This window comes from Mytilus galloprovincialis, chromosome 10 (genome assembly GCF_965363235.1).
Source record: "Mytilus galloprovincialis chromosome 10, xbMytGall1.hap1.1, whole genome shotgun sequence".
Taxonomy (NCBI): domain Eukaryota; kingdom Metazoa; phylum Mollusca; class Bivalvia; order Mytilida; family Mytilidae; genus Mytilus; species Mytilus galloprovincialis.
Genome location: NC_134847.1, coordinates 83,933,320 through 83,948,156, shown reverse-complemented (window position 1 = coordinate 83,948,156; position 14,837 = coordinate 83,933,320). Strand labels below are relative to the sequence as shown.

At 31.7% G+C, this 14,837-nt stretch overlaps 1 protein-coding gene across 2 annotated transcripts; it reads right to left on the bottom strand.

Moving 5' to 3' along the window:
- Positions 1 to 246: 246 nt before the first annotated feature.
- LOC143049404 (A disintegrin and metalloproteinase with thrombospondin motifs 5-like) lies at positions 247 to 14,822 on the bottom strand. 2 transcript variants are annotated; one of them, XM_076223055.1, is made up of 14 exons: positions 14,712 to 14,822; positions 13,150 to 13,185; positions 12,554 to 12,736; positions 10,999 to 11,085; positions 10,253 to 10,376; positions 9,733 to 9,959; positions 9,233 to 9,313; positions 7,748 to 7,899; positions 6,106 to 6,140; positions 5,417 to 5,531; positions 4,953 to 5,096; positions 4,328 to 4,463; positions 3,375 to 3,494; positions 247 to 316 (listed from the first exon to the last, which is right to left on the bottom strand). In XM_076223055.1, exons 1-14 carry the CDS (start codon positions 14,757 to 14,759, stop codon positions 272 to 274), a joined length of 1,533 nt encoding a protein of 510 aa, XP_076079170.1. In that variant the 5' UTR covers positions 14,760 to 14,822; the 3' UTR covers positions 247 to 271. The 2 variants fall into 2 exon arrangements, with proteins under 2 accessions (XP_076079170.1, XP_076079171.1); XM_076223056.1 differs by lacking the exon at positions 10,999 to 11,085.
- Between the last annotated feature and the right edge of the window lie 15 nt (positions 14,823 to 14,837).

The window sequence follows — 14,837 nt, the reverse complement described above, 5'->3', positions numbered from 1 at the left end:
GAACATAACTTAAATACCACTGCATATAATAATGAAAGTACTGAACATAATAACTAAAGCACCGATTAAAAATCAACATCAGAAGACAGTCATGGCGTTCCATATTTAACACTGTTTGATTCGAGCGTCTCTGATGCGTCTTTTGTAGACGAAATGAGCGTCTGGCGCAAATACAAAATTTCATTCCTGGTATCTATGATGAGTTTATTTACCACCGATTGGTCGATTTCACTCCTGCTGAAGTTATCCACGACGATATGCAATGTATGTATCAGGGTGCGCGTGCATCATACACGCATTCTCCATTTAAACACCACTGTAAACATATAAAACATATTTAAAAATTAGACCAACACAAAGGTTACATGATGAATAACAAATACCTATGTTTCTTTGTAAATAAAAAAATGGGGTCACTGTTCATTTACGTTCACAATCTGCCTTCGAAAGAAGCATACATTTTTGTTTATGTCCTTTTTTTCTGTTTAACTAATAAAAGAAAAAGCGTTAATATCGAAATAATAAAAAAACTAAATTACAGAAATTGCTTAAATTATACAATTATTTATTTTATGTACAGCTTATTCGAAAACAACAATAAAAAATAGGTCACCAATGAGTTAAAAAAAGATATTTCAATTTTAATGCCAAAAATGGCATTTCTGCACCAAAGGGAGATAATTTGGAGCTTTTTCAATGATATCTATATTTAAAAAACCACCTGGGGCCAACACGAATTGATTTGTTGGAATGCATTTTGTACCATATGATAAAGTAACAACTACTTAAGGTAATAAATAAAATTTGTAATGAAAAATAAATGTTTAATTTATTTCTGAAAATCTTGACGGATAGTATGTAGATGGTCCTTCTCATCCTTGTGTATATGGGTTGTTGTCCTTAGACCAGATGCCAGAATCATTGATTGATTATTGCTTGCCTAACCTTTAGTGGCAATTATTTCATGCATTCACAATTTAATAAGATAGTGAGGTTCTGCAAGATTATTCGGCTGTTATTAAGTGTGGAAACTTTGGACTGCCTTTGAAAATGTGTGATTTTTTGCCTTACAACAGCCACTCTTGAACCCACTCAAAAGTTGTTGCAAGAATTCTATTGGTGATAAGAGCGTTACAAGAGGTATCTTAATTACTGGCGTGAAAGGAGTAGGTCCGGTAAGGGACGATTTTGGCCCCAAATTTCAGTTTCATCTAACGAGATATTTATGACACTTTTTAAACACTTAAGTGTCTATTTCAATTGATTCGATTAGTTTATGTAAAAGATTTTAACTGAGTCAGTCATTAAAAACGCTCCGATTGAAGCTTAAATATGAATAATCTATCAAATATGCCAAAAAACGTCACTTTTCAGATGGTTTTCGTCAAAAATGAAAGTGGTCGCATCCGTGTTCATCCTCAACCTTTATATACGTTATGTATTATCATAAAATACAACTTTCATTTCAATATTATGAATGAACACGAATGCGGCCACTTTCATTTAAGACGGAAACCGTCTAAAATTTAACTAAAATGCTATAATTGTGAATATTTCAGTAATTTAGCATGACTTTATGATGCTAGTACACGATATATGTACATTGTATTGTCAAAAACAGCACATATTTATGTAGCAGAAGCATTTCTACTTTCCAAAAAATAGCTAAAAGATTACATTTTCACAATTTTGCAAAACTGCTTAATTTTGGGGCCAAAAATGGGTCTTACGGAACCTACTCCTTTTTCTTACTAGTATTGAATAACCTTGTCCATCAAGAAAAACAACAGTATTGAGTGTTGTTTTCAAACCAAATAAGAAACGACCAAGAACATCCGGTTCTCTTCATTTTCAAATTTAAAGATTGAATGTTTTATCTATATCAAAGTGGTGTTTTGTAGAGATGGCGTTGCTCTGTACTGAACAACTTGTTTGTCCTAAGGTAGCACTTCACAGTTAGAAAAAAAAATTAAAAATGAGCCACAAAATGTTTTATCATCTCCTATTCCTGGATTTCTAATACATTAACCTAACTGTTTGTGTTGTACATGTTCATATGTATGTAATCAGTATATCCCATAGATTTGATTTTCAAAAGTTAAAAGAGTGAAAATTAATTCCTTTTATGTGTATCCATGACAACATTCTGCATTTATTTACCATAAAGTATTGCAAAAAGGGGGGTGGACATGTCACATATCCCCCCAAAATTTGGATCAAACTAGAATTTCAATGCCTCTGAGTGATACCTTTTTAGAAACTGTTATCATAAATCTTCCTAATGATCAAATAAAAAATGGGTGTCTTTCGCCTCATTTTTTCGTAAAATCCAATCACAAAGTTCGTGCGATAAAAAGTTGGAAAAAAACATTACAATAATTGCCGGACCAATGTATGGTATGGACATGCAAATACGGACTGTCATACAGAAAACAGCCTATATTACATACATAACATAATCTTGATGTTCATATAAACCATATACAAAGGCTATTTTAATACTCAGCTATCCAAAAATGAATTTTATTGCACACTAGCTCTCATATTTGAAAAATCCACAGGGGCCAAAATGCGAAACTACACACCTAACTGTGGAGTGCTACCTAACGTTGTTTGAGGCTTTGTCAGTTTATCTTCGAATTATCAGTTTCGAATATTCCATATGTATTCCGTCACTTATGAAACAGACAAACACTGTAATTAAATCTTAAATACTTTGTTTTGTTGGTATAACTATTGATTTTGTAATAAGTGAATTAAAGCCAAACTAATATTATTTGTGGTAGACTCATGTATAAACATATGCATATTCACAGTTTAACAATCTGTCGATAACAGTATGTTGACATAACACAAGGTGATGTTTTTCTATCGCTGTCTTTACAATAAATCCATTGGCTTTTTTATGTGTACTGATTGATACTTTTGGTATAGATCATTACTGCGGATCCGGTGTAAAAGAACATACAAGAAATTAATACATATTTTAAACAAAATAGATCCTACGCATAGCTGTATTATTGCAAATAAAAGAGGGACGAAAGACGAAAGATACCAGAGGCACAGTCAAACTCATAAATCGAAAATAAACTGACAACGCCATGGCTAAAAATGAAAGGGACAAACAGACAAACAATAGAACACATGACACAACATAGAAAACTAGAGAATAAACAACACGAACCCCACCAAAAACTAGGTCAATAAGTGATCAATTTGGGTAGTTTGGATATCAAATGAAATCTTAGGAAACTTTGGATCACTGTAGAACCCTTCTTTAAAGTTTCTGTCGAATAATAAAAAGACATGGACAGTGTTGAATTGCCGAAATAATTATCCCACACCGATTATTTACCTATGTTTTTTATACAAACCTTTTTATGTCCACATGAGGTACCAGGAGCTGCAGATGATTTCGTTGAACAAACGTTTGACAAGTATGGATCCCAACAATACATCTTATAACATATATCTTCTAGTTTAGTACCGATACTCTAAAAAGGGAAACAAATCTGCTTTAATCATCTTATAACACGTTTCTTTAAATATAGTACATATTTATTATTCGAAACAAGGAACTACTACAGAAAATCATCCTAGGATAACACGTATCTTCATGTAAAGTACCGATAACCTAAAACAAGTGAAACAACAATGTCAAAATATCTCCTATAAAAAGATATGTTCAGGTCTGAAAACGGGAAACAACTCTGCTCAAATTTTATAACAGTAGTTCATATAGGGATAATAACACTACTGTTGATCACCTACAAGTCTGTATCAAATTGGCATTTTAATCAGAGTGCAGAATTTATTTTTGTCTGAAATAAAGAAATACTTGGCTTAAATAAAGGTTTTTCACAACTTTTCCTTGCATATAAGAAAGTACCAATCACAGGAAGTTAACAAAGCGATTGTGTTCGCCCTTTTATACGCTTTACAATGCTCCAAATAAAGGTAAGCACCCCTGCACAAATCGTTTAATGTTACACGAGCACGTTGCGTAAAATGAACTGAAGCATTTTCGCATGTTTTAATCAAGTGTAACATATACTGCAATCATTTGAATTTGCTGTATGTTTATTTTGTTTGTTTAGAGTCAGAAAATATCTGCAAGTTGTACAATTAACATTATTTGAATACTTTGATTATTTCTAAAAGATTACAACGGAAATATTTCGGTCGGAGTCTTGAGTTAATGGCTGGATCAACATTGGCGATACCATTTGAGAATTAACTTGACCGGTATTAACGTTCCTAAAAAGGTAATACTAATAACGTTACCGATAGCTACATTTATAAATAGTTCAGCTAATATAATAATTACCAAGCAGAATGCTGTTCCATATATTTGTCGACATTGTTCCGTCACATTGTATATTTGCCCAGGTAATTCTGTTGATAGTGACTGGTATCGATGGTTGATGTGAGGTGTATCAAATACGCAGGATGAGTTTGGTTTTCTATAAGAGATACCATCAAAAACGATACATTTCGAAGAAAGTAATTACATAAAAGAGGGACGAGAGATACTAGAGGGACAGTCAAAGTGAAACTCATAAATCGAAAATAAACTGACAATGCCATGGCTAAAAATGAAAACGACAAACAGACAACCACATGACAAAACATAGACAACTAAAGAATAAGTAACTCGAACCCCTAACAGTTTATAATAGTTTATTGAAAATGAAACATGTCAACGTCAGTTCGTCCTTTAAATGTTTTTGTTAAAGTAGTATACAATGATGTTATAATCAAATCAGTAATACCATTTCATCTTATATCTAATATGTAAAATGCATGATTTGACATCGATTTGATGGTCAAGTGAACGGTATAGATAAAGTGCGAACGGGGTATTGTATCCTATGAACACACATTCTTACGATGTCTCATTATAGTTTCACAGGAGAAGTGTTTTTGCAGTAAATATACATTATAAAACTTACAGTAAGTTTTCCTTTATAGAATTGACAGTACACTGAGAGAAATAAAACGCGGTTTTCGCAAGTGGATTGATCGACGCCATGAGGAAACCATTAGAAGGATCACATTTCTTTCCCCGAAAGTATCCATCATGGTCAGCTCCTAATCTAAAAAAAAATGAATTGTCATTTAATTGACATAGTCATCTAAAGGTTTACATACATGGTTGAACTTCTTGAACATTGAATCTGTGTATGAAAAAAACAATGACAAAAACGATCGAACAATGTGGAATGTGTACCTAGATGGTACACTATATCACTTAATAAGTTTGAACTTGAAATCCTATTTACATTTATATATATATAATTGACGTGTAGAAGTATAATTTAATGTACCATGTATTCTCTTCTGTGTACATATAAAATTTAAGCTTTCCCTAGACAGAAAAAAAAATTTATTTGATCAAAGCATTGTACTAACGTACATGTGGGCCATTTCATGTACAAATGTTCCTATACAGCTATACCCGCCTTGATCCTCGATAATAGATGAGGATTTTCCATCTGCTATGGAGCAAATGTCATCAGTAAAGGACACACCTAAAATAAAGGCAGATATTGATATACATGTAAATATGTGTAATGTATTGCTCGTTTAACGTTAAACGTTCACGCTAGATGGTAGTAAAGTTTAATGGTTTTCAATATCGTTATGTCAACCAATAACTATTACATAAGTTGATAAAAACGTCTTTGAAAATTACCATAAGAAGCGCAATCTTCACCAATGTTTAGCAGTATTCAATATATCCCGTATTCTTGAAATTAGAATTTGTTAACTGAATTTGATGTACGGATAGCAGTAAAACCATTTTCTTTGAATACTCTAATATATTACAATAGTTGAATGAGGACAAACATACCAAATCCAGATCAGTTCTTTACAATAATAAAGTTAAAGTTTTTATTTTTGATACAGATCTTTGTGCCGTGTAATGATTCTTTGGTTGTAGCTTTTTGTCAATCATGGTCGGTTTACAGCTTTCGTTGATCGGTTATGAATGATTTTTTATTCTAAAATTTGTTCATATATCATTAATCCTACACAGAAGAGAACACATGGGATACATAACTAAAGGAAGGCAGATAACTGTTAAGACACAAAAACACATACCAACTGGTGTTCCATGTGGGTCTGTTAGGTCATCTCTATAAAGAAAAGAGCACAAAGTTCAAAGATGAATTAGTATGGAAATAAAACTTTACAACGAAGTTCGTACGAACGTTGTTTTCTTGGGCTCTAATCAAAAAATTTGAAAGCTAGTATACAGAAGTTCTTGAAAATAGTTAAGGACCAATAAATAATCATTAGTTCGACTTTGCCTGAAGGCATTGAAAAATAGGCTGGGTTTTTTTCTTGAAAATTTAGAAAAGTATGTTATGAATTATGGATGAACCAAGCACGTAGTACTGCACTGACGAATACATTCGGAAACAAGCAGTCTATAATTTATTTAGTATGTCGAGACTTTTTCCAATTTTACCTTCAGCAGGAAAGTTTAAACAACAATTATGAAAACCAAGATTCCATAAATACTCGAATATTCTTACATGCATGTATAAGTAAAAATAAGAAATGGACAATTATAGAATATAATAAATATCATCGCTTGTCTAAAACGTAGGATTCACTGTCGCATATATAGTCAACTATCGTTAGTGGAGCTTTCTTTAATCGGAACGTTGTTCCTATCTTTGGTTTATTAAAATTATGACTTAATATACATTCAAGCTTCCGGCTTAAAAATACAGAAATCGAAGTGTAAACTTACTTACTTAATTTGTATTTGATTCTTATCATGTTACACCTTTTCAGTTTCGGTATATTTCCAATATAACTGACGTAACAATGACACACACGTATATTCTATGTTTTATTTGAATTACAGCATGGCTTTATATACAAGTTTAAGACGAGCATCATATTTAGTATTTCAATCTTATACCAATAAAACCTGGGATGGAAAATGACGACCTCGCCTCTTTTTATTTAAGGCTGGTAAATCCTTTTTGTTCAACACAAAAGATCGGGAAACCATCTTAATTGAACGATTTTTTTGTGAAACCGACTAGTGAAAGAAAAATACCGATTAATAAAAAAATCATAATAATATATATAGAACCCTATTTGTAGTTTTCGAATTATTTTCACAAGAGACAAAACAAATATCGAAATAAAATAAATACTTAGATGACAAATGTGTTAAAATGATATCTAGAAACGTAAAATACACACACGCATATGATGGGAAACTCGTCCAACAGGAAGGAAACAAAATATTTAAGATTTATAGCTTCTCACAATTTCAACTAAGCAATGCTTTTTCAAATATTTTATATTTACCAAAGTTGGAATTTCTTATTTTGCATATCTGTACCATTTACGAGATTTTTCATGAAGAAACAATTCATTTTATTTCAGTAAATCTAGAATCGGCTAATACACCATTAATACTCAAGTTTTACAAATGCATTAATCTTACAAAATTCTTATGTTTATCCTTGCCTTTTAAAAGTCTTTTTTTCATGCAAATGATAGCTTAATAACACAAACAGTACCAATTGGTTGCACCAGATGCACATCTTGACAGTGATGCTAGAGGCCAACATATTTTGGAAATTCAAAGCTTACTGAAAGGATGAAGAGCTATAAACCTAAAAGGATATAAAAGTATTGCATAGCCGGACAAGAATACAGCGCTTTACACGTGGAAGATACACATCAGAAGCAAATATCATTTTGCACCTAAAATTACCTGGTAAAAGCTACTGCATAATCGTAAGGAAAGGATAACATAGAGTTAGTGTAAGCATCTTTTAGCGTTTCTGCAAATTTATCGAGTGCTTTGTGATTGTCTACACTATTGTTATGTTGTAAATCAGATGTAAATCCACTGCAATCTGGAATCTGTAAATGTAATTGACATTATAAGATAGTTGTTTGTTTTTGATACTCTTAACTATTATTACAGGCCTTTGTTTCATAATAATTTTCGAATGTTTTGGTTACAGTACATCATTAGTTTCAATATTTTTGTATTCTTGTCTTTCCTTTTTGCTGATGTGCTTTGTTATAATGCCTATTTGTATTTCTTTGTTACATATGACCTAGTCTGTTTCCCGGCCGTTATTGAAATTCTTATTTGTATATTCCGAAGGCATACTGAATTTTTTACGGAGGGGACCAACCTACATATGACCTGACTCTGTACATAATCATCCCGTCTTGTGTTATTGCCTGATGGTGCCTTTTTGTGTTGTTTTGTTACATATTAGTTTGTTTTTATAGTGATTAAGTTTTGTAAACACAGTGTTGACTGCTGTACTCAAATGTTTGACATCTTTACCTCTGTATGTCTGTTTGTTTTGTTTACACGTCGTTGTCAATATAATGGAATTTAATTCGACTGCCATACAAGATAGAGGTTTAGCTAGCTAAAAACAATGTTTAATTGACCATTTTCTATATTAGAAATTGTCTTAACACATTCAGCAATAAGACAGTTGTAATCAATTCTTTTGATGTGTTGAAGCTTTTGATTTTGCCATTTTATTAGGAACTTTCAGTTTTGAATATTCCCCAGAGTTCGGTATTTTTGTTATTTGACTTTTGACCTTTTGCGTTCCGTATAAAGGTAAATCTTGAAAGGTGATTCGGACGTCAAATACTTTGACAAAATTTTATGAAAATTAAACGAGCCAAATTAATTTTAGTGAAAGTGTTGGGTACCACCTTAAGTGTTGTTTTCATTTTTGACAGCATTTGGTCATTGCTGTTGCTAGTGGACTATCAGTCCCTGCATATATATTCAGCTCATTATATTAACATGGCTTATAACAAGACTTCTAGATATTACTCTATAATACATTCAGAAAACTTAGAACGAAACTATGGTTTAAACTTCCTCAGGCAAAGTTGACCTTAAACGAATGTAGCTTTATTATTGGTCCCTTTTGGTTATACTGTGTTGTGCCCTATACCTCTTTGTTTTTAAGTATTCTTTTTTTGGGGTTTTTCTGGGTGAAAGTAAATTTACAAAACGATATGTTTCTCCTGTTTATACATTGTTATATAACTGTTAAGATATTGAAAATTTGTGTTCAACATTACGATCAGTCAGAACCACCCGTTGCTTTTGATCAAAGCTATCGAATACTTAATTAGGGAGAAGGGTTCGATATAGGTCGGTTTTCTATAGTTGGTTATTGGAAGCAATTTTGAAAAGCTTTAATCGAAATACCTTGCATATAATAGCACCTGTCAAATACAGAGAAACATTCAAGGACGTATCCACAATTGCATGCTGGTAAAGTACATTTGCCTACAATATACTATTAATTTTAAAAAAATCATGAAAATGATAGCTTAATACATTAAGACACTTGTTTAAAAACAATTGTATAACATATTTGAAGGGATACTATTATAGATTCGTTTATAATTGTACAAATATTCTATATACAAATTAGATGTGTTATTCACGTTTTGCAAAAGTATATATTATTTTTACCAATACAGGTTTACAATTTCATTTCGGGGCCTTTTATATATGACTATGCTGTATGAGCTTTTCTCCTTGTTGAAGGCCGTACGGTGACCTATAATTGTTAATGTTGGTGACATTAGGTCTCTTGAGGAGATTTGTCGCATTGACAATCATATCACATCTTCTTTTTTATATTGTAGTGCAAAGATTATTCCTATTAAATTGTATAAATCTTCAATATCCCAATGACTTACAGAATGAACCACGGTTGCTATGTATTTCGTAATATCCAACTCCACATCTTTCTGTTGGAGTTGTTTTTGGAATGATTCTGTGAAAGACATGTCTGTCCAGGCTAGAATCTCAACTTTTGCATCAACATTTCCAGGTATTGGTAATACTGAATCCGGGTGTCTTGCGATCCCATCTAAAAGCAATCTTTTCGTATTCGTTTTGCTTTTAGGATTCAACTTGAGGCCATCTGTAAAATCATCCGAAGAAAATTAAACTTTTATCACATATTATTCTCATATATTTCGTACATGCTAAAACCATATCGTAGGTTATTCCTTGACATATTTTAGTGTAAGGGCTTTGATTGAACACATTAATTCTGTTTATCAAATATGTAAAACAGATGCCCCACATATGTTACAAGTACTGTTATTCGCGTACAACTTGTTTTACTCGTTTTATTTGAAAATATAAATCATTGGGATTTTGTTTTTCAAAAATTGTCCGTTAACGATATATAATAAAGATGACAATACTCACATTCATCTGAATTATACCAACGTCGATGAACAAAGTGTCTTATTCCAGACAAAGACGAACAATTAACGTTTTGCTCATCGGATTCAATCATCAGATAATGGTCATCTTCATAGACAATACCATCCTGAAGCAAAAAAAACATGTTGTTGCAATTATAAGTGAAACATATCATCATCTGTCATATACGTATACAATGTAACCAAAATTATAGCTTTACCAGCTAAACAAATTTGTGCATTTTAATTTGTTACAATTATCGTTACAGGAAGAATATAAATTTGGATAGAAATAGCATACAAAACCCCAATAATACGTAGGGGAAAATTACAACAACATGACAACACACAAAATACGACAATCAGACAAACATTATGCACACAAACAACATAGACAACTACATACTTAGAAAAACGAACTTCTACAAAATCTTAGTGATTCAAGCTGTCTTTAGTTTCAGATTCCATTTAGCACGAATATTGATTTATTCAATATATTGGAAACACACATTCGTTGAAAAGAGGAGGGACTTAGATCATTTATGCAACTGAATTCCCATAACCAAATCATGACGTTTTTAGAATTACTATCGAAGATATGTCTCAATTTTGCTAGTAGAAAACCAGGACTCAATACTTCCTTGGAGCATACATCCTCTTTCATACAAGACGATAAAATGGGGAGAACTAAATTCAAATGTAGTCGGTAAAAATGACCTTTTGAAACAGGGTATTTGTGTATGTACTTACGAGAGCAAAACAGTTGTTTGAATTTTGCAACATGTTTAAAATAAAGACACCAAGTCCTCTAGGCTCTCTGTAAAATTCAATGCCATGCTGAAATAAATACAAATTCCCAATAAACTGTGAATATTTTTATTGTTTTACATTTGTCATTTCAAGGCCATTTATATTATTAAAAGCCACACGTTTGCCTATAGTTGTAACTTCTACGTCAATACGTCAATACGTCCAGTAGGCAATCATGTGTATTGTCTTGTTTTATATTCATCTTGCACAATAAATTTGATTTTTCGAAAAGAAAATATGCATCACTTGTCAAGACACTGATGTTGTTTTGTTGGTTGACGTTATAACGTTATGTTCGAACGCGTCTATTCGAATCTTGTTTTCTATTCAGGTTTCACAATTCCATTTCAAAATTCTTGTAAAGGCTAAAAAAACACATAAAACAGCACCATTACAGTCAATCCCAGTTTTGTATTCTTGTTCGTGTCTATAATAAAACTAATATTCCTAATATATAAATTAACCTGTAATGATGATAAAAACTTCACAAAATAAAAAACGGCACTTTTTCTGGAGTTGATCAATCCGTGTGAAAAGCAGTGTATACTTCGTTTGTGGTGTACTTGTGTACTGTCATAAAAGCATACGAGGTGTCAGTCGTTTCTGTGGTTTACATGTTGTTATATAATATTAAATTCTTTATTGATTTGTACTATATTCCTATCACGTAATGTCATGAGTTTGACTGTCCCACTGGTATCTTCGTCCCTCTTTTAGCAATCTGTCTAACATCACCATATAAGCGGGAAGTGTGGTTAGTCTGAAAACCAGGTTCCCTCAACCATCCAATTTATTTTTATTTTCTTGTCCTATACCGAGTCAGAAATACGGCAGCTGAAATCTAATATCATTTGTGTTCGCTTGATACAATTTGATGCGACTGTCATACAAGTGAATGGTTTTGATAGCTTATAAATCAGGTCAATCGACCATTTTATGCATAAAAATATGTCTGTACCAAACCCAGAATATGACAGTTGTTATCAATTCGTTTGATGTGTTTGAGTTTTTGATTTTGCCATTTGCCTTTTTGAATTTTCCTCGGAGTGCAGAATTTTTGTGATTTTACTTTGTAATAGATTTATGACTAGTGAATTACTGTATTCTACTGTGGTCCTTGATTTCCCAATTGCAGCGCTAAAATCACAACTGTTGTGTAGTGAGGCATCTTTTTATTTTTATGTCTTTTAGCTTGATATATTATAGTTCTTGTAATTTTTTTCTGTCGTTTAATCACTATATTGTTTTTCTAGTTGACTAGTATTGTTTTGTGTGTTGTTCCTATATATGTAATTAGCATCAACTAACATTGAACTAACATTTAACAGTTTTCCAAGCTGCCACTGTTAATACAATAGGCGAACAAATTTAAATTAATATATTTTTTTTAAGTGCGACCTCTGTTTATAACAATTGATGTTATTTATTTTAAAAATTGACAGTAAAAGCATTTGAACAAAACTCAAGGGTTGGTTTGTATAGAATATGTATATACCTGTTGCAAACTAATATATTGGGTTTTTGTGCTTTCTCTATTTACAGTAATAACTGGCAGCTCATCAGGTACAATTGGAGGTGATGATTTTAATAAATGGTATTCTCGACGTTTTCCAAATGCAGTAAATTCAACATTTAATTTTCTGCCGTCATCAGAGTGGATGCTTATAAGCGTTTGTATCTGTCAATAACATATCAAAAGATCAAAATATACTTAAAACTCGGCAAATTGTGGTTGAGGCATCAAGTTGCTATAAAGCTAAACTTCTCAATTTATAATATTTGATAATTCGTACTGCAAAGAATGTCTAAAACGAGAAAATCCAAACTATTTTATCATGACCTTGTTGATTATTATTATTTGTATTTTTTTATATTATAGAAGCATGAGAGTAAGCTGATGGATGCTTTTTTGTTTTTAATATTGTGTGATTCACCAATATTGTAAATACTCGACAATCATTAACGAGCGTAGTTTGAACTATATATATCTTTCTTGACTCGACATGGATGTGCTTCACAACATAAAAAATAATAATTGCGTTATTTGATTTACCAGCTGTTTAAAAAGCATTTCATTTTACCTGTACGTACATTTTCGTATAGCTGGAGGCTGTGTATGAAAAATATCTGAAGAACAAAAATTATGATATAATACTTTTAATTCGGCATTGAAAGAACTCAAATATTCATGTTGACTTTCAGAACTTCCAAACTAAAGAGAACCAGAAAAAAGAGCACTGAATTGTGTAAAAACAATTTGATTAAATTCAATTCAGAGAAAATAAAGGATAACTGCACAAGAAGAAACCCGTTAACCTACAATGATAATTAATATAGATTAAGATGTCTTATAAAGAACTCAATTGCAGTCAAGATATAAGATAAAGACGGTCCAAAATGTTAATCTGTCTTTTATATAAATATACATGCAAACGTAATTACAAATAGTTAAATATATTACTTGATTAACATTATGCATGATTCGCCTGATGGCGTACTAAATAATAATCCTTGTACGTTTGATAACTATTTAAACCACTGGGTCGATGCCACTGCTGGTGGACGTTTCGTCCCCGATGGTATCACCAGCCCAGTTGTCAACATTTCGGTGTTTACATGAATATCAATAATGTGGTTATTTTTATAAATTTCCTGTTTACAACACTTTGAAGTTTTCGAAAAACTCAGGATTTTCTTATTCCAGGAATAGATTACCTAAGCCGTAATTGGCACAACTTTTTTGAATTTTGAATCATCAAATGAATGCTTTTCAACTTTGTACTTATTTGGCTTTATAAATTTGTCGATATGAGCGCCACTGTTGAGTCCTGTGTAGACGAAACGCGCGTCTGGCGTACTTAATTATAATCCTGGTACCATTGATAACTTATGTTATATCTATATACATTGTACAGCTAAAATCCTTATTTTGATATCTAATATAGCATTTCTAGTTTGAACTGTATTAATTAAACAATTATACATCAAGATTGTACTAGTCAAATATACAGTGGAATGCTAACTTTTAGTAGTAGGATTCTGAATCTTTGTTTATTCCAATTAAAACAGTAACATACAATACTAGTAGTAGGTTTTTGTTTAAAGACGACACAGTGAGAACTATTCCAAAGGATCATATAAAAAGACCTGAATCAGTTTAAAAATGGTATTAAAGAACATGACAAATTGACTTTTTTAAAATATAAGCATCTCATATTCAGAGTTTTGCCATTTCTGATGATGTTTTAATAAATCACTATACATATCAAATTTCTGAGTCAATCAAGTACTGGTTTCATTCAAAAACTTAAACGTATCAATTTTTGGGCACCAGATGCGCATTTCGGCAATCAATTTATCGTCATTGATGCTCGAGGCCCAAATGACCAAATTCAGAGGTAACTTCAAAAAGGAGGAGGACAGTCCATGAAAACTGACAAAATCATAATAATAAATGAAAGGATATACAAAACTTTTAAAACCCATAATGTATAGCGTAATTTGGAAGATTAGATCGAATGCAAATATTACACATGGATATGTTTCATTAAACCTCAATACTAAAATATTATACACCTTCAATAGTTTCTGAAAAATTAAAGACATGTGGTACACAATGGCCATTTGTATTCGTAAATAAAATAAGTACTTACACAATTCAAACATATCAGGTAAAACAATGGTTTGCCCTTGGTTGACATTACACTACAAAGTGTAAGGTCAATGTTCGAATTTTAACCATTCATTATTACATTTGACATAATCTTACAGATAACAAT